Source organism: Cygnus olor, chromosome Z (genome assembly GCF_009769625.2).
Source record: "Cygnus olor isolate bCygOlo1 chromosome Z, bCygOlo1.pri.v2, whole genome shotgun sequence".
Taxonomy (NCBI): Eukaryota; Metazoa; Chordata; class Aves; order Anseriformes; family Anatidae; genus Cygnus; species Cygnus olor.
This window is the reverse complement of record NC_049198.1, coordinates 66,116,723-66,140,835: the sequence shown is the minus strand read 5'-3', so window position 1 is coordinate 66,140,835 and position 24,113 is coordinate 66,116,723. Positions and strand designations below refer to the sequence as shown.

The 24,113-nt window shown below is 47.8% G+C and overlaps 1 protein-coding gene across 1 annotated transcript in view; it reads right to left on the bottom strand.

The window, feature by feature from the left end:
* Positions 1-24,113, bottom strand: part of CORO2A (coronin 2A) — a 52,251-nt gene that overhangs the window by 9,350 nt on the left and 18,788 nt on the right. The window contains exons 2-4 of the mRNA XM_040540784.1: positions 9,125-9,325; positions 4,352-4,468; positions 334-483 (exon numbers count right to left, since the gene is read on the bottom strand). Coding sequence (XP_040396718.1) covers positions 334-483; positions 4,352-4,468; positions 9,125-9,325 — 468 coding nt within the window. The remainder of the gene's footprint in view (positions 1-333; positions 484-4,351; positions 4,469-9,124; positions 9,326-24,113) is intronic.

Below are 24,113 nucleotides of genomic sequence, written 5' to 3'. Positions count from 1 at the left end.
TAGGATCACATTTTATACAGAAAAATGACCAGCATCATTGCAGGTATTTGCACTAGCATAAGAATGAAGCCAAAGGTCATCTATGGCATTTGATATTGCAACAGGAAAGAAGAGCAGAGTAGACTGAAGTTCATCAGAAGACTGGAACATTATTCAGGCCTTTTGAAACCTGTGACAATGACCTCCTGCCTTTTGGGTCGCTCAGGGATTTCCTCCTCAGGAAGGCTTCCGAACTCTTTATCATTAACTTACAGCTTGAAACGAAAACAAATTTCAAAACAACCTGCCAAACACTAAGTCCCGAGGGGAGGGCTTCAAAGAAAACAGACCCACCTTGTAGTCATAGCCGGAGCTGAAGAGGATGTTTTCAGCAGTGGGATGCCACTCAATGAGGCCCACCCTCCGAGCATGCCCAAGAAGTTCCTTCTTCGGACTGGTGATGTTTCTTGTTAGCAAGTGCTTGGGTATGTCCCAGATCTTAACCTGAATGGCACAGGATTGGTCTTTGTGAAATTAGTATGTAGGGTGATAATTCAGAATTTAACTGTAATTATTGTTGTTGGCCATGCTGTTAGCACATTTATGGAGAACTGCTCCCAAGGGGAAGAAGTAAGCCACAGATCTTACAAACACCAAACCACAGCACCTGCAGTTTTCTACCTTGTCTTCTAACAAACTTTGATCAGGAATGGGCAAATCTGAAATAGACTTCAGCAAAGAGTCCCAGAAAGTATTATAGCAGTGACTGATGCAAGCAGCCATCCACTCAATGCTACCTGGTGAAAGAACTGAGAATGTCCCTGGTCAGATAATAACTATAGTACTGTCTGTCCCCTGAAAACTGCACAAATGCTAAATGTTTTGCAAACAGCACAAAGGACACAGAAGTCCACTCAGGCGGCCACAAGGCGGATGCCCTGAGCAGCCTGGACAGCATAACACAAGGGAAGTTTTCTGTCTCATGACAGGGCTACCTGCAGCCCTGGATTCATCTGGAAGGGTGCTGCACGAAGACAAGAATAAATTCTGTCCTCTTGATGTGGAAGGAGACAATAGAGGTGGCCTGCAAATGCAGCTGAACCTGTGCAGGCAAAAGAAAAGAGTCTTTCTTACACTGATCTTAGAAGCACAGCCTTTAGGATGACAACAGATTAACCCTTTGGCTCAAGGAAAGTGATTCTACTTGTGAAAAATTCTCTAGGACTTAACCTGAAGCCACATGGAAATGCTCTTCGAATTAGACAGCTTGTGGAAATTAGCCACAGCTGCCTGAGTCTCCCACTGCTTGACTGATGAGAATCACACTATTCTATACCAAAGAAGGAGAGGCACAAATTCAGCAACCTGCTAGGAAGGATCACAAGCACCCTTCTTCTCACCAGTGTTTATCTCATTAAAGAATCAAGTCCCTCAGAAACATTAGGACTGTGGGGTCCAGTAGCCGCTAATGAACTTCCACAGCAGTAAGAGGAAACGTCACACCCTACAGTTTCAACAGGTATAATCACTAAATGAATGGGGCTGAGAGAGGAGGAAACGGGGAAATGGTGTGTGTTCACACTGAAGAACTGCCTAGAATGAACCATGCACTACCCATGCTATGAAATGGTGGTAAGACCCTGGTTGGAGTTTCAGGGTTCATGAAATGGCAGCAATTCTCATTCCTTAGTGGGCAGGAGAAGCAGGTCTTGGAACAAGAACTGCCAAGGCCAAGCATGAGCAACCTAGCTCACCAGCAGTCTGCTCCACTGCAACTTGAAGAAAACCTGACAAAGCAAAGTTAAGGACACAGAGTTAACTCTCCAGTCACAGGGGAGAAGATCTTCATCAAGATGAATTCGTACATTCCTGATGATTTGCCAGAAGGAACAGAAGGGACAGGAGGATGAGCTTGCTTCCTGCTCTAAGCTCAAGCTCTCGGCCCCAGGTCACTTTTTTCTTAGCCCCAGTCCAAGGCAGCAGTAGGAACTGGGAAGGGCACCGGGCATTTACAGACTGTCCACCCCCTCCCATACCCTAAAGTACCACTCTGCATGCTTCAGCTGTAGGCCACAGAATTTAGTTGTGCTATCACAATGGCACGCTTCAGAAAGGCTGGTTAATGACCAAGAAACCTTGTAGGAACCTGGGTGGTGGGAAATGTTCACCATCTTCACACAAGCTTGTGGCCTTCCTCAACATTTTCAGGGAAAACCAGTGCAGTAGCAGCAATCAGATACATCCTCGCACACAAGCCACAGCAGTGCCTCATGCTGATGCTGAAAAATGGCAGGGGGCACCAGGCCTTACACAACAGAGAGGAAAGAAGTGTTTGGCTCAAATGTGCAGCCCAATGGAAGTGGTAGACATCTCTGGGACCCTAAAACTTCTCATACTTATCGGGTCAGGACAGAGGAAGTGTTGCTGCAGTGGTGTCCCAATAGCTGTCCAGTCTGAGCTCTGCAGGACAGGACAGGACAGGACAGATACGACAGATGTTGACCCCATGGAGTGAGTCCTGGTAGACAAGAGAATAAATAAGACATGGCAGCATGCCCTGGCAGCAATGAAAGCTAGCAACATCGTGGTCTGGAAAAACAGGAAGATAGCTCCTAGATCAAGGGAAATGATTTTTCCCTTTACTCAGCAATCTTTAAACAACCACTGGAGTGCTGCACCCACTTTTGCACCTCCTAGTACAAGAAAGTAAAATAAACTTCAGTGAGTCCATTGGAGACCACCAGGATGCTCAGGAGGCTGCAGCACATGTCCTGTGACAAGGGGAGACGGGCTTGCTCGGCTTGGAGAAGAGACATCTTGAGAGGAATCTGATAAAAGACTTTGGTACTAACAAGATAACAGAGAAAATAGAGCCATGCTTGCTACTGAAGTGCAGAGAAGGAGGATTGGATACAGCAGTCATTAACTACACTGGGAAGATTCTAGCAACATATAAGGAAAAAAATCCCCATAGGAATAGTGAAGAACAGGAACAGGTTGCCCGAAAAGGTGGTGAAGTTTGCATCCTTGAAGGTTTTCAAGACTCAGCTCCGCAGACTTAAGCAGGAGGTGGAGCCAGAGGCCTCCCAAGCTCCCTTTAAACCTGAATGATTCTGTAATTGTGTTATTTGAATATATTCTGCAATTGCAGCAGGAAGCTTTGAAGCTTGTGCTCATTTCTCATCTGAGACTTAAAAGAGAGGTCATGGTCATGAGTTCCTGCCACAAGTCCTTTCTGAGACAGCATGAGCACCTGGCATTCCAGTTGGAAGATAAAATATAACCCCCGCAGGCAGCCCAGAAATTGAAAAACGTTGTCAAAAAAGGCATGAAGATCATAAAAAAAAAAGGCAAAGAAAAGTCACTAAACAGGAAGGAAAATTCAAAGGTCATATATTTCCAATTCAAGAGAGGTTTCTGACAGAGCTGAAATGGCAGAAGATAAAACACTAAGTCAGGGCTGGAGGAAATGACAAGGGAAACCTCCCTGATTATGTCTGGCAGAGGGCATATATACGCAGTGGGAGAAAACAGACATGGGATCTCTGAAAAAGAGCACAGTAGTTAGATGTTCTTACTATCATAGGAGCCAACACCACACTTTCGATAAGCCACAGAAAGCAATTTTCCAGTGGGTAGATATGGCCTAAACTGTCCCTTACACACATGAATTGAATTTTCCAGTTCCTAACAACTAGGCTGCACCTACGCTGAACTAAAGTGTGTGACTGCATCTTACTTACATCAATTTCAGCCCAACTACTTATTGCCTAAAACATAAACCTGACTTAAGAATTTGATATCTTTTTATAGGTTTGTATTAGCATTAATCTTTGCGTCTCTGGAGTCTTTCTCTGTTTTTGGTTGGAAAATGCTCATTTCGTTGATGCCTTGGGCAGAGTAAAGTATGACACAGACTCCTTAACTAGCCCATAACTGATCCAGCATGACTTTACAGAGTAACTCGGAGAGAAATGAGTTCAAACTTGCTACGTGGAGAAATGATCTGAAACAGCTGTCACAGATTGCATTGCGTTGAAAGTTTTATTTTGTAGTAAAGGAGGAGTTTCACAGTGGTTAACCTTGAACCAATTTTACATTTGCATTCTTTCTCACACAAACATACCCCAAAAGATGGAAGCCCCCACAAAAGCAGATCTTCTTCCTATCATGATTTTGATACATCATTTGGAAGGGATCACATAGGTCTGACCTCAAGAGAAATACAGGGATCTTACTCTGACATGGCTGTTGTTAAAGATTACATGCATTTTCACATCTCATCCCTGGGCCTCTTGGTTCTTTTCCTATTTCTTTCCCCCAAAAGCACATTAGCCAGGCAATAACGTCGAGTATAAGCTGGGAAACTTACAGTGGCATCTTCTGAACACGAGGCTATTACAAAGTCATTGAACGGGTTCCACTTGATGTCCAGAACATTTCCTTTGTGCCCACATATTCTGGGATAATGTGGGTCGAGCTTCCCTGTCTGGAAAAAAAAAAAGAAAAATAAAATTAAAAAATATATATATCATGAAACCTAATGTGAGCCATGGAATTACAGGACATTTTCAAGTAAGACATGTCCAGCTCCACCAAGAAACCTCTTTCTGCTTGTTATGCTCCAAATGCTCTGGGTGGTGTCCTTCTGTTGAGAATGGGGTTTTGCTGTCGCTGCAAGGCAAATCCTGATGATATCACAGACAGAAAGGTAACGTGGTGCTGTGCAGGCCTTCACAGTGCTACTGAGAAATCTGTACATATGCAACAGAGATTATATGTTATTATTTGATTCAGACACCAGAATAAAACTTGGAGAGGAAACACTTAGCAATGAATTGTATCTTCCAGATTTCTTGAAGATTTGGGGGGAGAGAAAATCTCTTATCTGTTCCTTGAGAATAAATTTCTGATAAGCAGGAAAAATGTTTTTGCTCATCATTTTTATCCTCTTCAACTAGCTTTTATTTTATTATTTTATTTTGTTTTGTTTTATTTATTTTATTTTATTTTTAAGCAACAACACAAATTACAAACCCAGTTTTTCTTTCAACAAGCTATGCATTTCTCTCTGATGGTTTTCAAATCCAGTCATTCATTGCATTAAATCAGATTCAAGACTCTCCAAGAATAAGCCACGTTTGGGCAGTGTACTCACTGCTAACTCTCATGCACAAAGCGCACTGAGTGCTGAGGAGCTTGTGCCGAAAGGGGGCTGTGTTGCTTCAGGATAACCCCACGCTGCAGTCAGCCTCTGCTACAGTCATGTCAGTATGTCTATTATGTGATAGAAAGGGTACTGGGGATTTGATTAACATCAGAGCAACACTTGCTCCTCCCTGTCAGGAGCAGGAGGAGCAGGAGGTGCTCCAGGAATGCAGACTTCTGTGTGAGAGCAAAGGTAAGTCACCTGAGGAGGCAGACATGGTTACAAGCCGGTCGTGCTTACCTGCCCACTTTTATCCCAGCTGGAAGAATCAGAGAATGGCTTGGGCTGAAAGGGACCTCAAAGACCACCCAGTTCCAGCCCCCTGCCATGGGCAGGGACACCTCCCGCCAGACCAGGTTGCCCAAAGCCCCATCCAGCCTGGCCTTGAGCACCTCCAGGGATCCACAGCTTCTCTGAGCAGCCTGTGCCAGGGCCTCACCACCCTCTGAGTGAAGAATTTCTTCCAAATCGTAAATCAAAATGAATGCAACTGCATGCCCTTCTGGAAAGCAGACACTGTAATGGGTGTGCTCCCCACACCTCTCTGGAAGTGGCACTTGAGAAGTTTGCCTCATAGACTGGGATTAACCTGCTTCAAACTGAACACCCAGCGGGCTTTGAAATGTAAAAGACTGCTTTTTTAGACTACAGTCTAAAACAAATCAGTTTTATGACAGCAACAATACAAAGTGACTTGGGAAGGCAGAAGAAAAGAGATAAAAGGCCTTTAATAAGAGTTCCCCCACCCACGGTGTCCTTTTGTGGGCTTCAGAGCTTGGTTTCAAGCTCACAACTCAGAGGGCTGGGCAGCCAGCTCCACAGGGATCCCTTGATCCCTATGGGAATTCCGTCCCCTCCCAAAGCTGGCTGCCTGTCTGCTCCATCTGGGAGACTCCCAGGCCACCCTGCCAAACTGCCACCATGCCATGCTGAGCCCCATCCTGAAGCTTCTCCTACCCTTCACAGAGCCCTTGCTCTTCCTGCTGCCGGTCCTACCTACACCCCGTGCAACCCACCAGCTCTGGGACAGAGCAGAGCCCGCAGCACACAAGCTGCCAACAAACATACGTGACAGGTCGCACCGTTGGTCTCAGACAAACACAAAACGCAGTGAGACAACTGTTAAAATTCTCCCAGCAGTTTTGTACAGGGTAAATGATAGTGAGATTGGTCATCCGCAGGTCTCAGGTTCTCTCCAAAGACCACTAGCACCTTGTCATTAAATCCTGGCACAGCACCCACATGTAGCCTCAGGTAAAGCCGAAAGGGTCATCACAGCTTTCACTTCATAGTCTTTGTTATCCAAGAGAAGGAAACTGAGTTAGTGTCCAGTAGGTCCACAAAATGAAAGATGACCCCCCCTTCTCACCTGTTTCTGATACATTCAAAGACTAGAGGCTGCAGAGACCTGGACACAAACATTTTCCTGTCTCTCAGGACTTTGTTTTCATCTTGCTACCTCTTTGTCTCAAGTCTGGTCATGGGAGAAGGAAAAAGGAAGGCATGTGTGTCCCCAGACTCATGAGATTTACAAAGGCACTCACTCTGTGCCAGGCACCAGACAGCCCCTGTGCCCACAGCTGCTTTCCTGGTGAGATGGGCTGCTGTTCCACCCAGCCAACTTCAGCGAGGACCTGACTGGTCTTCATCAGGATCTAAGCGATATGTTCTGCAACAGAAGACTGTTTTCCAAGCGGTGGCAAAAATTCAACTAATTCCTCTTCAGGTAGTAGGCAAAAGCATGTGTTTCTAGGCCTGCTGGATGGGGGTATCTATGGCTAAGAGCTCTTTCTTTTGTTAAGCCCTTCTGCTCTCCACCCCACCTTACTCCCAAGCTCTGTGAGAGGAAGAATGATGCAGAAGGCAATAAGTGGTATTTCTTCAAGGGACGAGAGAGCTCAGCTTCCATGAGTCAGCAGGAGAGAAGAAAAGAGACACCATTAAACCAGGGACAAGAGCTGCAAATCCAGCCAAAAAAAAAAAAAAAAAAAAAAAATGGATTAGCTGTCAGTCATGAGAGGGCAACACTATCCCAGACACAAGTCTCCAGACCAGGCTGCCTTCGTCTCCCTGGCAGCCAGGGGCACAAGCCAAGAGCCCGGAGTGCTGCTGGGGGTGACTGCCGCTGTAGGAGCTGGCAGCCACAAATACCACCACTGGGAGCACATGCCAAAAGCTGCTGCTTTTCACCAGGTGGCACCAGTTCGGAAGAGTATCTTGGAAGAAAAGTAACTGGTATCACAGCACCCAGGCTCAGAAAACCCCTTTCTGTGGGTGGCTGAGGCCACTCTCCCCCACAGCTTGTGTCAGGAACAGGTATTTGGAGAACAGCTGGAAGAAGCACAACACATACAGACCCTTTCCCTGACCCACCACCAAAGGTTAACCCTCAGGGGACTTCGTGACCTAAGGGAACTGCATCTGAACAAACACTGTTTGTGGCACAACTCCTCTCCATAACTCTGTCCTGTTTTGAGCCCCTGAATTCTTCCAGGCTCATCAGCATCCTGGGCTGTGAGCTCCACAGTTGAACTGCAAAAGCGTCCACTCCTGCCTGCTGCCAGTCTGATCAGTGGTGTCCCACCCCTTCACTACACAAATCAGGAATTCTCCCTACACTTCTTCCCCACCCTGTTAACAGTTTAATGTATCTCGCTCCTTTGTCTTTTTTCCCAGACTAATCGAGGCCTAACCTTCAAAGTCTTTCCTCAAATGAAAGCAATTTCACATTTTCATTGATGTACTTTAACTATCCTTCTCTAGTTATCTCTTCTAGTTCTACTGTGCCTTTCACTTCTGCAAGCAGTATTTCAGACCTGGGTGGAGCATTTAAGCAGGTGTTAAGAATGGATGAACTGCTACTAAAGATGAGCTAAGTTGAGAAGAGGTGTCAAGACAGAAGAATTAATAGTAAGCAGTGCAAGCATCTTGAGCTCTTTTTGCCAACACTTTGAGAGCTGGGTCCCACCCCACATCCCACAGTCCCAGCTGCCTGCTCAGAGATGCAGGTCTGTGATAAAGACAAGTTCTTCAGCCCCAACAGATCGTGGTCGAGGGGGCAGAAGTGACTCAGTCAAGAAAAACAGGGTAGTGGTTAATTTTAGGACTGTCTCTGAACAGCACCAGCGGTTAATGAGTTGAATAAACAAAGTCTAGAAGAGCCAGGAACTGCACTAGGCTCTTCAAGCACACCCAGTTCACTTTCATCCTTAGCAAGTATATATTGAAAAAGTGGCATTACAATAACACCATCAATTAACTTTTAATTAAAGGCTGAACTTTTGCCTTTCATCTGTTCTGCCCTGATTCCAGGGAGATCATAATCTCATACTGAAGTTAATCCACATTAGTGCATGCCTAATTCTTCTGCAGCAATAAATGCCAGACAGCCAGCTTCTCCCTCTCATCAGATCTCCAAGTCATCAAAACCCACAAACATGGGATTCATTTCCGAAAGGGAAGTTTTTCCAGCATCAATGTTTGAAGCTGAAGAGCTTCATTGTCTTATAACTGTCTCTCCATTCTTTCACAAAGGAGAAGGTAGTTAGAGCAAAATACACCATACTCTCCTCTGGTGACAGATGAAGCCAAGCCACTAAAGCACCTTTCAGTTCTTACCCTCCGTATCTACTAATTGCTTTTTGATTTGCAGTCTTTCCTGGGAGACAAACATCTGAACAGCACAGCTCCCGCTGATTACACAAGAAAGGCAACCGAGATACAAAATGAAGGAAGGTGCTGAAAACCTGCAAGCAGCCACCTAGGATGCACAGGTACCCACGTGCCAGGCAATCTGTGGCCCCTTCCATGCATTTTGCAATTCAGGCAACAGCATTAACTGAATATCCCCTGTGAGATCTACCTCCCCGCTCAGCCCAGCTCTCCACCAGCATCTCGGCACCCTCACGAAAGCCATCCCTTCTCGGCGGCGCTCACCTGGTGGATGGGGATGACGAGGAAGGCCCCTCCGCCCGCGCACTCGGTCACCACCGCGATGAAGTGTGGGTTCACGGCACAGAATTGGTTGTCGTGGACACTGTGGGTGATGGGCACGCAGTCATAGCACTTGTCCTTGCCGGCAGCCTTGCCGTACACATGGCGGAACTTGGAGCTGCGGTACTGCGGGTGCCACGACATCTGTAGGGGCAGAAAGACAGCAGGCCATGGCGTGAGGTGCAGCTGGAGGGGACCCCCCCAGGCCACATTTTCCCCTTTGGCGTGACCCCTCGCTCCTCTCTGTGGGCGAGAGGAGAGATCAGGGGAGAAAAGACATCTCTCCCCAGCCCCAGGCCATCCCTACACTGCTGGGGCAGGGCCAGGCAGCAGCAGGTTGAAGGGGAGATGACTCCGGGTAGCACAGCACTCAGGAAGCACGGAAGATAAAACATGCTGGGTGAGGAAAGCCTGAGAGATGGGGATTGAACGAGCCAGTCTGGATGCATACTTCATTTAGCCCTCAGGCGGTTTGGGACCAAAAAGGAGTAAAACTTTTGCTTGCATGAAGGGAAGAAAAGAAGTTTGACAGATCACAGGAATGGTTGCAGGCACCTGTCGGTTTCTCTCCCCACTGACAATGACATTCTGCGCGTCTGGTTTATAGCCGCACCACAGACAGCATTCTGAATGGTATTTAAATGAGATACATAAAGCATGCTAAACACAAGAATCCCTTCCCACAGAGAGCATTGAAGCTTTATGAAACTGGCACAACTGATTTTAAATTGGAAGCTGGCAGTGTTGGACAGCAAAGAGCAATTCTGTCTATTAACTCCCGCCCTTTCCACAAGACCTGGTGTTGTGGTTTAGCCCGGCTGGCAGTCAAACACCACACAGCCGTTCGCTCACCCTCCCCCCTCCCTCTCCGGGATGGGGGAGAGAAACGGGAAAGTGAAGTCTGTGAGTTGAGATAAAGACAGTTTATTAAGACAGGGAAAAGAATAACAATAATAATAATAATAATAATAGTATTAATAGTAATAATGTGTACGAAATAAGTGATGCACAATGCAATTGCTCACCACCCGTTGACCGATGCCCAGCCTATCCCCGAGCAGCCGGCCACCCCTCCACCCCGGCTAGCCACCCCTATATATTGTTCAGCATGACGTCAGATGGTATGGAATACCCCTTTGGCCAGTTTGGGTCAGCTGTCCTGGGTCTGTCCCCTCCCAGCTCCTGCTGCATCCCTAGCCTGCTCGCTAGCAGGACAGAGAGAGGCTGAAAAGTCCTTGGCTTGGTGTAAGCACTGCTCTACAACAATTAAAACATCAGCATGTTATCAGCGCTCTTCTCATTCTAATCCAAAACATAGCACCCTGCCAGCTACTAGGAGGAAAATTAACTCTGTCCTAACTGAAACCAGGACACCTGGGTAGTAAAAGGTACGTGGAGGGGGCAGTGGTAAGCTCCTGCTGCCCAGAGAAAAAGAAATGCAGATCTGGCAAGCAAGTTACAGGTGAAAGAGAGCCCCACGCAATCCACTGGGAATACGGGCAAAGGCTGGGACAGGGCTTGGTTTTGCCCATTTTTGGTCTGTTTAACATGCATTTGGCAAACAGTTTAATCAGTGATGCTGGATCAGTGATGCTACAGTTTGAGAGGGAACCCAGCCAAGCAGCTTTTGAGTTACACCAAGACTTACACTGCTTGCTCACATGGGTAAGTGTCCTGCAGGAAAGAAAGTACTCAGTGCCAGGAAGGCAGATGCGTCATCACCATTCTGCACTGCTCGACAAGAAGGGACCCAAGCAATTCTAAACCAAAGTGTGCTTGCATCTGGCCTGATATTGCAAACTGACACTCAGCTTCCTCACAGGAACCACATTAAATGCTGTGAGCCTGTATTGCTTGATCCTGGGCAGTCAAACAGGAGCTTCACAAGCATCCATCAATACCAAGACCCAGTGAGCCTGCATCCCACATTACACAGGAATATTTGGTCTGTTAATCGCGCTAGGACACCAGTTCTGTCCTGTTCTCTGCCTCCTCCCAGTCCACTGGCACAGCTCACAGCCAACCCCACCTTGGCCAAATACTCACACCTGGAAAAAAAAAAATCAGTCCTGGTAGATCGTAGTTAGCTTTTACAGTCCTTTTTGTTCCCTACCTGAAACCTGGCATGTTCTACCTATATTAAACCTGCGTTAGTCTGTATTCGTAGCTGATTAAATTTCTTTTGCAGAAAACATTAGGTGCAAAGGATCTCTGGCACAGTGAGGGCTACCTTCAACCAAAAAAAAAGCAAATTACTTGAAAAAGTAAGCAGTGATTCTGGATCTTGGGAGAAGGGATGTTCACAGGTAAAAAGAAAGCTGATCTAGCAGAAAAAGGTCTAGCAACTGGCTAGACCCCCAAACAGCCCCAGAGGGGCAGTGTTTCCAAACAACTTCACGTTCATTACAGGTCTAGTGATTTGGTTTACTCACACCGAAGAAAAAAAATCACCATGTTTTCTGGATGTAGCAAGTCCTTCCTAGAGCAGGAACATTAACTTTCCAAAGGGAAATCAACTGCCATGCTCCAGGGAACTTCTAGCTAAACTGCTCTTGAGGTGGAACAAGTTTGTGGTCTGGAGGTACAAGGCTCCTCAGCAGCAACAATCTCAATTCAGAAAAGAGTCACCAAGCACAGGACAGACACTCATTGTTGGGCCGTCATTCCTACAGAGAGCAGGAACACACAGCAAGATACTGATATCCTGTGCAGACTACCGGTAAGATTTGAGGGCAAACAAGGAATAAAGGAAACAAGAGGAGCTAAATGCCCAAGTTTGGGCTGTGCTTTGGAAATAATAGCCCTTTGCTATCTCAATTTGTAGAATTAAGGCTCTGCTGCCACTGGAATAGACTTCATAGGACCTCCAATTCTTCCAGAGACAGAAAGGCAAGATATGTCTGGGAATACCAGAAAATTGGCAAAGACAGTCCCAGAGGAATAGTGACCCTCTTAACACTATTGCAGCCACAGCAGAAAACTCAGCATTAAAAGAAAAATATGGGGAAAACCAACCTGAATAGGTGCAGCACCAGTAGGCTGGTACGATGGAAGGAGCTGATCGCAAATTAAGCAAACATATGGATATTAAGAAAAATTTGTCTGGGAAGAGTGTGGAGGAGAGCTCAGCAACAGGTTGCTCAGGTGGTGATGGGGTCTCCACCCTTGGAAATAATCCTTTCATGATTTCGTTATACAAAACCATGTCCTCCTTTATCTAATGTGGGTAACAGTCCTGTTCTGAACAGGAGGCTGGACTGGAGAAAATCAAGGACCACCAAACCAAGCTGAAACCACACAGCTTACAACAGAGATATCTATTCACAGTCCTAGGATTCATATAAGCAAGAGTCAAAATAAGGATAAAATGATAATGCTTGGATGAAATTCAGGCAAATAGGTGAAAACAAAATGCAGAAAACATGAGTGTGCTGCAAAGTGCCTCTTCAAGAATGGGAAAGTGCCTGAACAAAAATGTCTCAGTATCCGGGCACACACGCCACCACCTATTCGTCTGTCTGCGACTTTACCAGGAGGGAAAGATCTGCGATCAACATGAACCTTGGCATGTAAAATCCTGAAACATATTACTTAAGGAGTGATGTGCTCCCAGCAGCAGGAGATTTAGATGGTTTATTTGCAGACCAAGGGCAGGCAGTGAAATTCCAAGATACAGAAAATGTATACCCCATGGCTGGTGAGACAATTCAAAGTTCAGAGGGAGTCTCAACGCTCAGCTGGTTGTTATACACACTGCAACACCAGAGAGCAACACAATCCATCCTTTTGGGTAGCACATAAAACTGCAGGCAAGGCAATGAAAACATGTCCAAGCTCTCTAAATGTATAGGGAAAAACGAGGATTCCAGTTAACCCCTAGTATGCAATCCCCTTTGAGGAAAACCAAGAGCATGGCGTGGTGCCATATAACTGTACCGAAACCCTGCAGTTAACAATTGAAAAACCTCACACCTTCACTAAAGAAAATAAGCAGGGTTTTTGAGAAAATGAAAAGTCTCTGAAGCATGGGACACTGAAGAACCTCATAAAGGGACCTGGTCTGCCATGAGTGTTCCTCAGCAGACGCAAGGGAAGGAGCTGTAGCACATCAAAGCTCTGGAGGCTCTGCACAATGCTGTCTATGTCAATAATGCTGTCTATAAGCTAAAGCAGAGCTCCAGAATTACCCAGAGGGCCTCACGTTACAGTAGAAATGGGGCGAGGTCCAAGAGGTACTGCCCAGGAAGGAGTCAATGTGGGAAAGGTATGCCAGAAATAAATAAACAGAGTTAAGGTGAACATGGTGGGTAGTTGAAAACATTATTTTGCTTTGTTGGCTTGAGATTATTCTGGTGCAAAGAGACTGCAAAATTAATCTTGGACTGCTCAAAACTCATGCTATAGGTTCCCCTGTACCTGAACAGCCTGTTAAAGATGTGACCATCAAAGACCCAGGTCACAGTGCATAAAGCCAGGCCTGGATTTACTCTGTAATGAAGCTCACTGAATCTGCAAGGTTCATTTTACATGGCTGTAAGACACACCGACAGCACTGATCCTGAGAAAAAAGGACCTGAAAATGTTCTAGGAAGGATGAAGGACGGAAAGCTGCACCGGGAAATCTGCATCTTGTTCAAATCATTCCTTTGCATCTAAACAAGGCAGCATACAGAGGTATTCTGAGACGGTTGGTTGGTGCAACACCTGGAAAAGGTCTCACTTCAATGCTGGAAACTCCTTGTGTGACCCAGACAAAATCCTCAGAGGGCATCTCCAAGGGCGCTCTTAGAACAAGATGGGATTAGAGACAGAAGTGACAGTCTCTGTGCTTATCAAGGTACAGACCTCTGTACAGAAATGGTCCCAAACCCTTGCAAAGCCCAAGGCCACATCCCAGCCCCTGTGTGCACAGCCTGTCCTGCGGAGGACAAGATGTAGTTCCTCAGCAGGAGACAATCTGGGAGACAGATGGCTGTTAGCAAGAACAGCACGGCTACGGGAACAGCTATGAGAACAGCTGACAGATCTCAGCTACCAAGGCAGTGCAACCCATGAGGCTTACAAGAAGATCTCTTCAGAGAAAAGAGGTCAGCATTCCTAGAAGCTCCCAATTAGAGCTCTCAGCACACCAAACGCTGTGTATGTTTAAATGCAGGCCCAATACCAAATGCACACATGGGCAGTAGCCCAGATACAGAAGCTGGAAAGAGACGAGCTGGGCAAAGCACTTCTCTGCAGAGCTACATTTGAACGGATCCCAGGCATCTGCTTTGGAAGAACATAATGTTATCTACTGCGCTCATGTACCATGCAGAGATAGCTGTTCTTTCCTCTTTTGTTCTCCACCCCTGAAAGATTGCCACCTCGTCAAAACAGCTTCCCCCAGATGGAAACAGCTTCTTGGCAGTGAGCATGTGATGGCCGCTTGGACTAACAGCAGCATTTCCCACCATTCACTCTTGGAGAAAATTGAATTCTTTGAATTCTCTCCCGTCTTGGGTGAGTCCTAGAGCAGAGCAGCCCCCACCTGCTCCATACTCTTTGCAAGTCTGTAGATGACACAAAGCTGGGAAGCGGCTGATATACCAGGTGTTTGTTCTGCCATCCAGAGGGACCCAGGCAAGTTGGAGAAACAGGATGACAGGAACCTCATGAAGTTCAACAGGAGAAAAAGATAAGACCTGCACCTGGAGAAGAACAACCCCAGGCACCCAACAGGCTGGGTGCCACCCAGAGACACAGGGCATTCCCTCTTTACATTAGGAAGCATTTCTTTGCTGTGCAGGTGCCTAAGCACTGGCACAGGTTCCCCAAAGATGCTGTGCAGTCTTCCTCCTTGGAGATAAATAAAACCTGCCCAGACATAGTCCTGGGCAACCAGCTCTCCTGTTTTGATCAGGGGGGTTGGACCAGCAGACCTCCAGAGGTCCTTTCCTACACCAACTATTCAGTGATTTTAGGGTCCCTGCATATGTTGTACCATCCTGAAAATGCCCCTGGCAGCATACCAGGGTGCACACATATGGCGTGGACTTTCAGCCCCATAAACCTGAAGTTTGCCTTGCAGCCTCAGCTCCTCCAACAGGGAGTGGTGACAGTACATTTCTTCACCATTTCAGGGAAACTGCTGTTTGGAGGGGGAATAATTTTCAAAACTGCGTCAAGGCAGCAAACAGCAATTGTTAAAAGGGATGGGAGAAAATGGGGGAAAATATACCAACATTTTGTCAGCACAATAGGCCTTTTTACTGCAAAAACTTACACCTCCCACTCAAAAAAAAAAAAAAGTGCATTTTAAAGAGCTCCATAATTAAATGTTTTTTCACAGTCCCATAACAATACATTTGTGCTGCATGTTTTGGGGGATTAATGGGGTTTGTTTTCTCCCTGCACTGGAGGGCTGGCCCCGGTTTACGGAGCCCCTGCCTTTAAGCAGCCATGTATGAGCAGAGTGAGTCAGCATGGGCAGAGCCCAAGGCCCTGCACATCCTGGGCATGCAGCACTGGGTAGGGCCTGAAGCCACAGCTCAAGGATCCCCAGCTCTCCTCCACTGCTCGTGGGGCAGCAAGGAGCCAGGGTGCCTGGGGCAGGGGCATGCACAGCATCCCTTTGCACTGGGCAACTGCAAGGAAAGGGTTAACTGCTCCGCAAGGAGAGGGTTAACTATTCTGCCTAGATGTTAGGAACTGATTTGCAATTTGTCTCCGTCCAGAGCTACAAGCACTGCCCTGGGCACTCTAGGGGCTGAACCTGGAGCAACAAACTGACTGTGTGACAAGAGCACCAAAAGTCCTGTTCTAACCTGGGCTCCAAGACCACGATCTCCTTTATTTCCTTAACGGAGAAGGGATCTCATGATCATGACTCAACTTCAGTAAAGCTTTGTAAATCTGCCCTTGGGGCCTGTTTCCTCCTTGGCTGTGGAATATCCTGAGTCACTTCTGTGACACGGTGCCCATGGGCAGCACATCTCTAACTTGAGAAGCAGCTGGAGCTGAGGTCTAGGTTCTCTCATCTGAGCAAGGACCTAGACCTGGGACCTTGTGGATGTCCTCCTGTCTCTTCCAAGAAGGATCATTAAAGAGTTTTTTTTCTGAAGCTCCCTGAAGGTACTGGGGTAGGCTACAGAGATCTCTGCAAGCTTTCCCAGATCTCTGCTCACTTGGATGCAGCAGACAATCAGCACAAGCTTCTCAAGGCTGAGCAATGTTTCTTTCATGGCTTTTCCCAATTAAGCTGTGCAGCCCTACCACCGGAAGCACTACCACCTCATTAAAAAAAAAAAAAAAAAAAAAAAAAAAAACTGCTCTAAATAGAACAGTAAAATATATCCATTTGCTTCACAGATCCTTATTGCTGGCATAAACAGGGGAAGCAACTCCTCTCCCTCTACTAGAAGGAACTGCAAGAGACATAGCAAGGACATACAACTAGTTTAAAAAGATTCCCTGATTCACAACAGGCATTTCTGGGCTCTGAGCTGAACAGCATGAGATGAAGATCTTACATGTTTCCCATGTTATCCATGACAGCATGGACTACTTTGAGATGAAGATCTGACCATGTGAAGAACCCTAACTACAGAGCAGAGCTTTCACGCAGGGGTGAGAAGATCCTCATCTCTTGTCCAAGGTCTGGAATGCAGCAGAAGGAGGCAGGGAAAGTGGGGTCATAGCTGCAATTTCTCCCATCTGCTGAGAGCAAAGGTCTTGCTAGAAAACATCCTATCTGACTGTGAAAGCTTTCTCTGGTCCAGCCCCTTGCAAGCAGTAAAGACTGGGACCACTGGCCCAGCACGATGGTGACCAGCAGGTAAGCAGAGAAACCTCTGGACAAGTCCTCTAAGTGCAGTACAGAGTGCAGGCTTTAGTGAAAAAGTGGGTGTGCACCTGGCCCTACTGTTTCTGGGTATGCACAGGTTGAGTCACGGATGCAGCGAGCACAGTCACCAGCAGCTCATGCAGGACCTGGAATTGATCAGTAAGTCTGCTGTTTCGCAAAACCTTTTGTTCTTTTTTTTTTTTTTTCTTTAAGACACAGTCATGTTGTCCTTGGCTTTCTTGGGTCTGATATGTTAAGAGGAAGCAGTGAAGCAGAAGCAATTCTCAGCCCAGTGCTCGGAGTGGATGGACTCATTTTCCAGTTGATAAGTTGCTCAGAAAACTATTGGGGTACTTTGATATCCTCAAACACAGCTTCCTCAGCCCTTTTGTGTTTACCAGATGTGAATGTGGAAATGCTTACGAGACCTCTAAAGAACCGACAGGGACACCTCCCACCAGACCAGGCTGCCCAAAGGCCTTGAACACCTCCAGGGATGGGGCACCCACAGCAGAGGAGCTGCTCTGGAAGCACCATCACGGGGTGTGCTGCAACCAGCTGGTTCAGGGAGGAATTCAGGCTGCATCGAGGTCAGGTGTGAGACGGGTCTGTAACCTAACCGCGATGTTCGGGGGCAGGAAATCCCACTTGTCTGCCCAGCTCCTACATTACACACCCCAGTGCGTGCCGTGCCAGCCTTCTGCTCTTTCCCAGCCCCGAGGGACTAGCAAACCCCAAGGCACGTACCATCTGCTGCCCAGCATCTCCTGTTGTGTCACACACCCCGCATGTAACAGCAGATCTCCACCATGGGAGAGGAGAGGTGACACCAGAAGGCATGTGAGCCAGGACCTCCACTTGTCCACCTGCTGGCTGCCAGGAAGGGAGGGCACCCCTTTTCTATCTCCCCGGCACACGCAGCAGAATTATCTGCTACCAGGGCACCCTCCACCCAGCTGGCACCAAGGGTTAAGCATGCGTGACTGCTTCTGGAGGTGCACCTTCCTCTGCCATCCATCCGGTTTCAGCAGCTGGCTTAGCATCAGCAGCAATTTTCCCCCATCTTTATGCGGGGGAAAGGCTGAGCAATCCTGACATTTACTCCTCTAGGTGCTCTCTGTGTATTTTCTTCCATCCCAGGTACATTTCAGGCTCCAGATATGCAAGCAGGGAATAAGGTACCCTGGCTCTGTGCTGAAATACTTAACCAAGGCATAAGCTGTCTGTAGCTCCAGGACAGATGTATGGTGCCTGTGATACCCAACAAATGCACAGAAAGGATGAAGCTGCACTAGTGTTTCAGCTCAGCTCGTGTTTCCCATCAAACACCAGACAAAGACATTGGTGCTGAGCACTGCACTGAGAACAGGCACCAGATGATTCACGGATAACTCAGCACAGTATGTTAGGGACCAGAAATCACGGCCGTGTAGCCTGCTAAGGAACCCTAAAAGCTCCAGGGTGGAGATGAGGGAGGGAAGCCGTGATAACAGGCTTCAAACACAGGAAAAGTTGCTACAAGGAGGATTCAAATCACCTGCTTTCACAGTCTAGGGGAGACAGTTAAAAGGCCCATGCCTTAACTGTATCAGAGCAGCCTCCAATTAGGCAGCACTAATCTCTGACAGTCACAGCAGTGGAAAAGGGAAATCCCCACCGGAGGCGTTTCCCAGGCAAAGTCAGCTGAAATCTAGTAAAGACCACAGAGCCACAGCTGACCCTGATTTGGACAGGAGACAGACTAACAGAGCAGGAACAGAGAGATCAAGTAATACTGCCGTTGCACGTGCAGCAAGCCTCCTACGTCCAGAGTGTGGCAGAGCTGACCTGTTCATAGCACCTGCACTACCCCTCAGCAGGGCACCCGGCATCTCCGTTTCTTACAATTGCAATACTTAACCTCCACATGAAGAACTGCAATTCTTAGCATCTGAGGCAAAACAGTAGGATTAGGTATTGCTAACGCAGAGCAATCTGCTTCATTACAGCACCAGGAGCCGTGCTGCAAGCCAAGCTGTTTAGCAATGGACATCACTCCTGCCAGTAACACGTCAGAGTAGCTCCTTTCAAAAGTATCGCTGCTCAGAGCCAGTATTACAAGCACTGTGACAGTAGACAAAAGCCAGAAGTTTAACATGAGCTCGTCTGTTTGATGTAGTATTTGAGTTTGAACCTTCTCTGCCGCCCTCATGAAAACAAGCCCCATTTCCTTGAGATTAACATTGACAGCTGCGTGGGACTGCAAAATGGACGTGTAGAGGGAAAACACCATCCAGGTACAGAGCTGAAGGTGACGGTGAGAGGAGCAGGTCTGACATGGTCAGACCTTCAGAAGCAGAGATGACAAAATGTCGTGGAAAAGAAAGGAAGGAAACAGAGGCACAAAAGCAAAGTGGCACAGGATGGCACACAGAGAACTCACATGAGATGAACAAGTCCAGAGGGCACAAGAGACTTCTCCTTTTGCCTGGACCACCTGGAGTTCCTTCAGGGAATTTTTCACCAAAAATTTTTCAAGTTAACTAGGCTGGAGACCACCTTTGAGGTCCACTGGCTGAGAGACAAATGGCCGAGAGAAGTTTTTCAGGGCAGTTTGGCTCCAAGCTGCCCCAAAAAGTCTTGAAGCCCCCAGGCGCAGAAAATGTTTTGGAGTAGCTTGGTGCAGGAATTCCCTCTGGGCCCTGCGGGTGCTTTCCAGGGCCTCCAGGCACAAAAAGGCTTTTCCTGAACGGGGTGAGACACACGTCTGGGAAAAGGGTGTTGCTGCCGATAACCAGATGTTATCTCAGGTCTGCCTGCCCAGGCTCAGAGCGCTGTGTGGTTGCCATGAGAAGGCACACAGACTTTGTTTTATTACCACCATCAAAACCACACTGGCTTTTTGAGCTCTTCCTCCCTCTGGTCCCAAAATGCTCACTTCTACGTGAGCCAGCCCCTTCTCCCCACCAGCCATGCACAGGGAATCCCAGGGCCTCACAAGCACCCACCATGCACCCAGCCAAGGCACAAGTCCTGGCCCCTCTTCTCCCTGTGCTAACAAATATTACTGTTCCCCTGACTCGAGGCTGCAAAGGGAGGAGGCTCGCTGCTGACTCTTGTGATACAAACAGGCACCCTGTTCCACCAGCTATAAGATCACCTCTATTCAAAGCCTTTTTTGCAAGTCACATCCCAGCAAAGCCTGTGCCAGCACAAGACCACTGCCTGTAGCACATCACATTAGGTCAGGAGTCTGGCAGGACTGTGCTGCAATCCCAGTGCTGAAGCAGGACACGTGAATTGCAGAAGCAGCACTCCATTCAGCCAATGCCACCTTTAAAGGGTGAACAGCAATTTGTAAATCCTGACAGAAAGCTCTCTAGTCACACCTGCCTTCAGGCAAGCAAAGGGAGGGCAGTCAGCCTGTCTCTGCCCCTGACCTCAGGGGTATTACAGTGTTCAAAGGACAGCCAGAGCTCTTGGAGACCGGAGCCTGGCATAGCACCTCCAAAGGAGCCCAATTTGCATCGTCTCCCCATCTGTGTGTTCACACACAGAGATGCTCACACTCCTCAGCACACCTCATACCTGGGCTGACAGCCTTCCAGGTTGCTCTGCAAAACGTGGATGGTACACCCCCCTTGTCAAATAGCTGTTTTTTTGGGCTGCAGAGTACAAATACATACCAGTGGCATCTGAGATACGTGAATTAATGTCTGTGTTTCCTTCACACTCCCCAGCTTCACCTCAACAAGCCTCCCGTCCCTTTAGACCCGTGCTCTGCACGGTCTGTGTTGCACTCTGGCATGAAAAGCTGCCTTGGCACCAGGAGGCACCGGCTGAAATCCTCCCAGACCTCTGGGGACCTCACCCCATGGCACCCCTCGGGAAAGCATATGATGTGACAATCTTCCAAAACACTTTTACGTGCAGTTTCCTTTTGTTCCTAGGCAGGTTTCCAAGCTCTACCTTTACCTCGGCATCCACTCTGCAAAGCATCGTATGTCCAGGTGATCCAGTCTGATAAATTGGATGCTCTTCCAGAGAATTTACAGTTCTGAATGATTTTTTAAAGGTCCTAATCTCTTGAAAGTTAGCAATAATTTGAAAAGCAGAAAGACCATCAGAAAAAAAAAAATTACCTTTCATTCCATCTCTTTCACATAGGGTCAAAAAGAGATAAAACGAGTAGAAATGAGGAAATGCAAATGCTGATACGGGGTCCTTGGAAAGCTACTATGAATATTTCAGTTTGCAACACCATGGAAACTTTTCATTTCCCTTTTCATTTTCTCCTTTGGAATGCTTAACTTGTATTGCACAGGCAATGTCTTTTCCCTTTCAACCTCATCATTTCTAGGGAATGTTTCTATGGTCAAAAAAAAAAAAACTTAGGGCAGCCTTGCTAGCCTCCTGAGAGCACGGTTCACAAGTATCCAAGGAGAGTGCCTCCAGAGAATCAAGCTTCCGACTGCATGCAAATAAACAGACTGAAACTGGCACGAGGTTTCTTGACTAAAAGGCTCCAGAGAAAACACACATACACTTCTCAGCCCAGTATTAGCCATCCATAAAATGAAGTTTTTACATGCATTCAGCATGCCCCTGTAATAAAATCAAACAGAGCAAAAATCACTGGCCTTCCCCAAATCTGTCTGGGTCCTTGTTTTCCCTCCTACTGTCTTCAGCTCAGTTTCATTCCATTTACCTTTATCCTCTCCTGCCAAATCCTCTCTCCTCCCTTTCCTGACCGTTTCTTCCACACAGCTGATCCTTTCAAAATCCACCCCTCCTCATCCGAAAATGAGTAACCTAACTGCTGCCAAAAGACAAGAGGAGTCAGTCTGGGAGACTCAAAAAGCCCCTTCAACAGTCTTGCCTCTGCCAAGGGCAATTAGCTAATGGCAATTCCTTAACACTTAGATGACAAGATGTGCATGAAGTCAGCTTCATTGCTGCACACCCAGCTGGTCACGGGCAATAGAGGAGACACTGCCATTCCAAGTACTCCTGGGACTGCAGAAAGGAAGCAGTTAAATATGTGCCCTTGAATAAAGTAATTAATGTATCATGAAATATTGCTGGGTTTCTGCCTGAGAGCCGGCTACACGCCCTGTAAATTTCATGGCCTGGCTCCGTGCGGAGCAGGCTGCACAGAAGAGCTCCACAACAGCACCCAGCTCTGCCGCAGCCCCACAACAGGCTCACGTTGAAACCAGAAGATGCCTGCTACCTGCTCCCAAACCAGGCTTGGGCAATCTTCACACAGGCACGGGGTCTTGGCTCCCAGATCCCCAAGTCGAACGTGCTCCCTGCAGGTGCAGGGGCACCGTGAGGGCAGAGGACCTGCTGCAGAGCCTCCCTGGAGTCAGGGCACGGCTGGGGAACCACAGCGTGGGGCCGGGTCAGCAGAAAACATCTCCCCCCGGGTGCTGCACTCCAGCAAGACTCACACAGAAGCACATTACAAGGAGATGCTTGATCTAACCGAACAAGCTGACCACGTCCCTGCCCCAGCCTGCTGAACTGGGACTGTTTCTGCAAAGACAAAACATCGAATCATTTTGTCTACTCTGAATAATACTACCAATGTTTCTCGCACAGGGCAAAGACCTCTCCCAACTGCCGGCACTGCAGTGCACGTGCTGCAATACACCCTGCCCCTGCAGCAGGGCAGGAGCATTCAGAGCGACAGACACTGGAGAAACTGTGTGTGGAGGAACTTCTCACTTCCAGATGGCCTTACAACTTCCAACCTCACACTACTCAGCATGCATTTCTCACCCCGTCTTCTGGCCTTAAGCAGAGAAAAGCCTGTCAGCTGCAGCTCTGGTAGGAGCAGAGCGATCACAAAACAAGCAATCAGCGAGAAAGGTGGCTGCTTATTCTAGTCTGGGGTGCCAATTTCTAGCTGCATGCAAATAGTGCTGGGTTTCAGTTTCCCATCATTCATATCCTTGTTTGCCACCAGCTCTCAGGACAATGAAAATGGCTCTGGTAGGAACAGCAGTGTGCAAACGTGTCCCTGTTGTTAAACTAAGGCACGGTTTTCTGCCAAAAGCATGCGCTGTTTCCCGGAGGGTTTTGGAAGATGGGGCACAATCCTTCATGCAAGCATAGATCAGGTTCAGGCATGAGCAGACAGCCCCTTGGAGCATGAGCTGGTCCTGCCATCATTTGTCCTGCCCTGCACAAACATTGTTCTCAGGGGATTTCACCAGAGCAGCCAGCTCTTCACATCTCACCCCCTTCCCTGCCTCCTGTCCCCCTACCGTAAGAAGCAGAGGACAGTGTTAACCACAAATACCAGTGAGCAGCCCCCCTCCTCAGAGCAAGGCCATCCCCAGAGACAGACGATTGTGGCTGTGGCTTCCTGCAGCACTGCCTTGCAAACCCCCAGGAGGGGGGTCCTTCACCCCCCCCCGCTGCCCTGCACCACCCGATTTAGGGTCACCCCCCCAGGAGACCTTCAGTCTTCTGCTCACGGCTCTCTGGGCACGGCCCGAGAACAGGCAGAGCAGGGAGCACTTCCAGAGCCACCCACCTCCAGCCCCGAGGGACGCCTCGCCAGCAGCCTGGGGAAAGCCTTCTGGGTTGTGCTTGTAAGCTGCTTAATGAAAGGGTCACTAATGATACAGGTGTGCTCATAAACACCACGTCCCGTGTGTCGCCAGGCAGATGGAGAAGCAGTCCCTGGTCTGCAGGCTGCAAGGAAACTGGAGGAGACCCCTCAAAATACCAGGGAAGCTGCTGTGCTGGCAGACTGCTGCAAGAGCAGGCGGAGGCTTTGCCGAAGCACTCCTTTGCTCCATCAGTTTGTGACCACCCTTGTCACACCCCACCAGCAACTTTACTTCCCCATGATGAAGGTCTCTGCACAAACGTGGATGTTCCTCTCTCCTGCACTCTCCTGCTCGATGATGCTTCATTTATAACAAACTCTTCCCAAGAAACATCATTAAATCACAGCCAAATAAATCCTCACGCGGCCATCCAAACCTTGTGCTCAAAGAGTCACACTGTCCCTTTGCATCTTAGGCACTCCATGTCTATGGGCATGAAAGGTTCCGGGTAGAGCTGTGAGAAATATACAGCTTCCAGTACGGAAGAAATATTGCTAAGAACTGATCA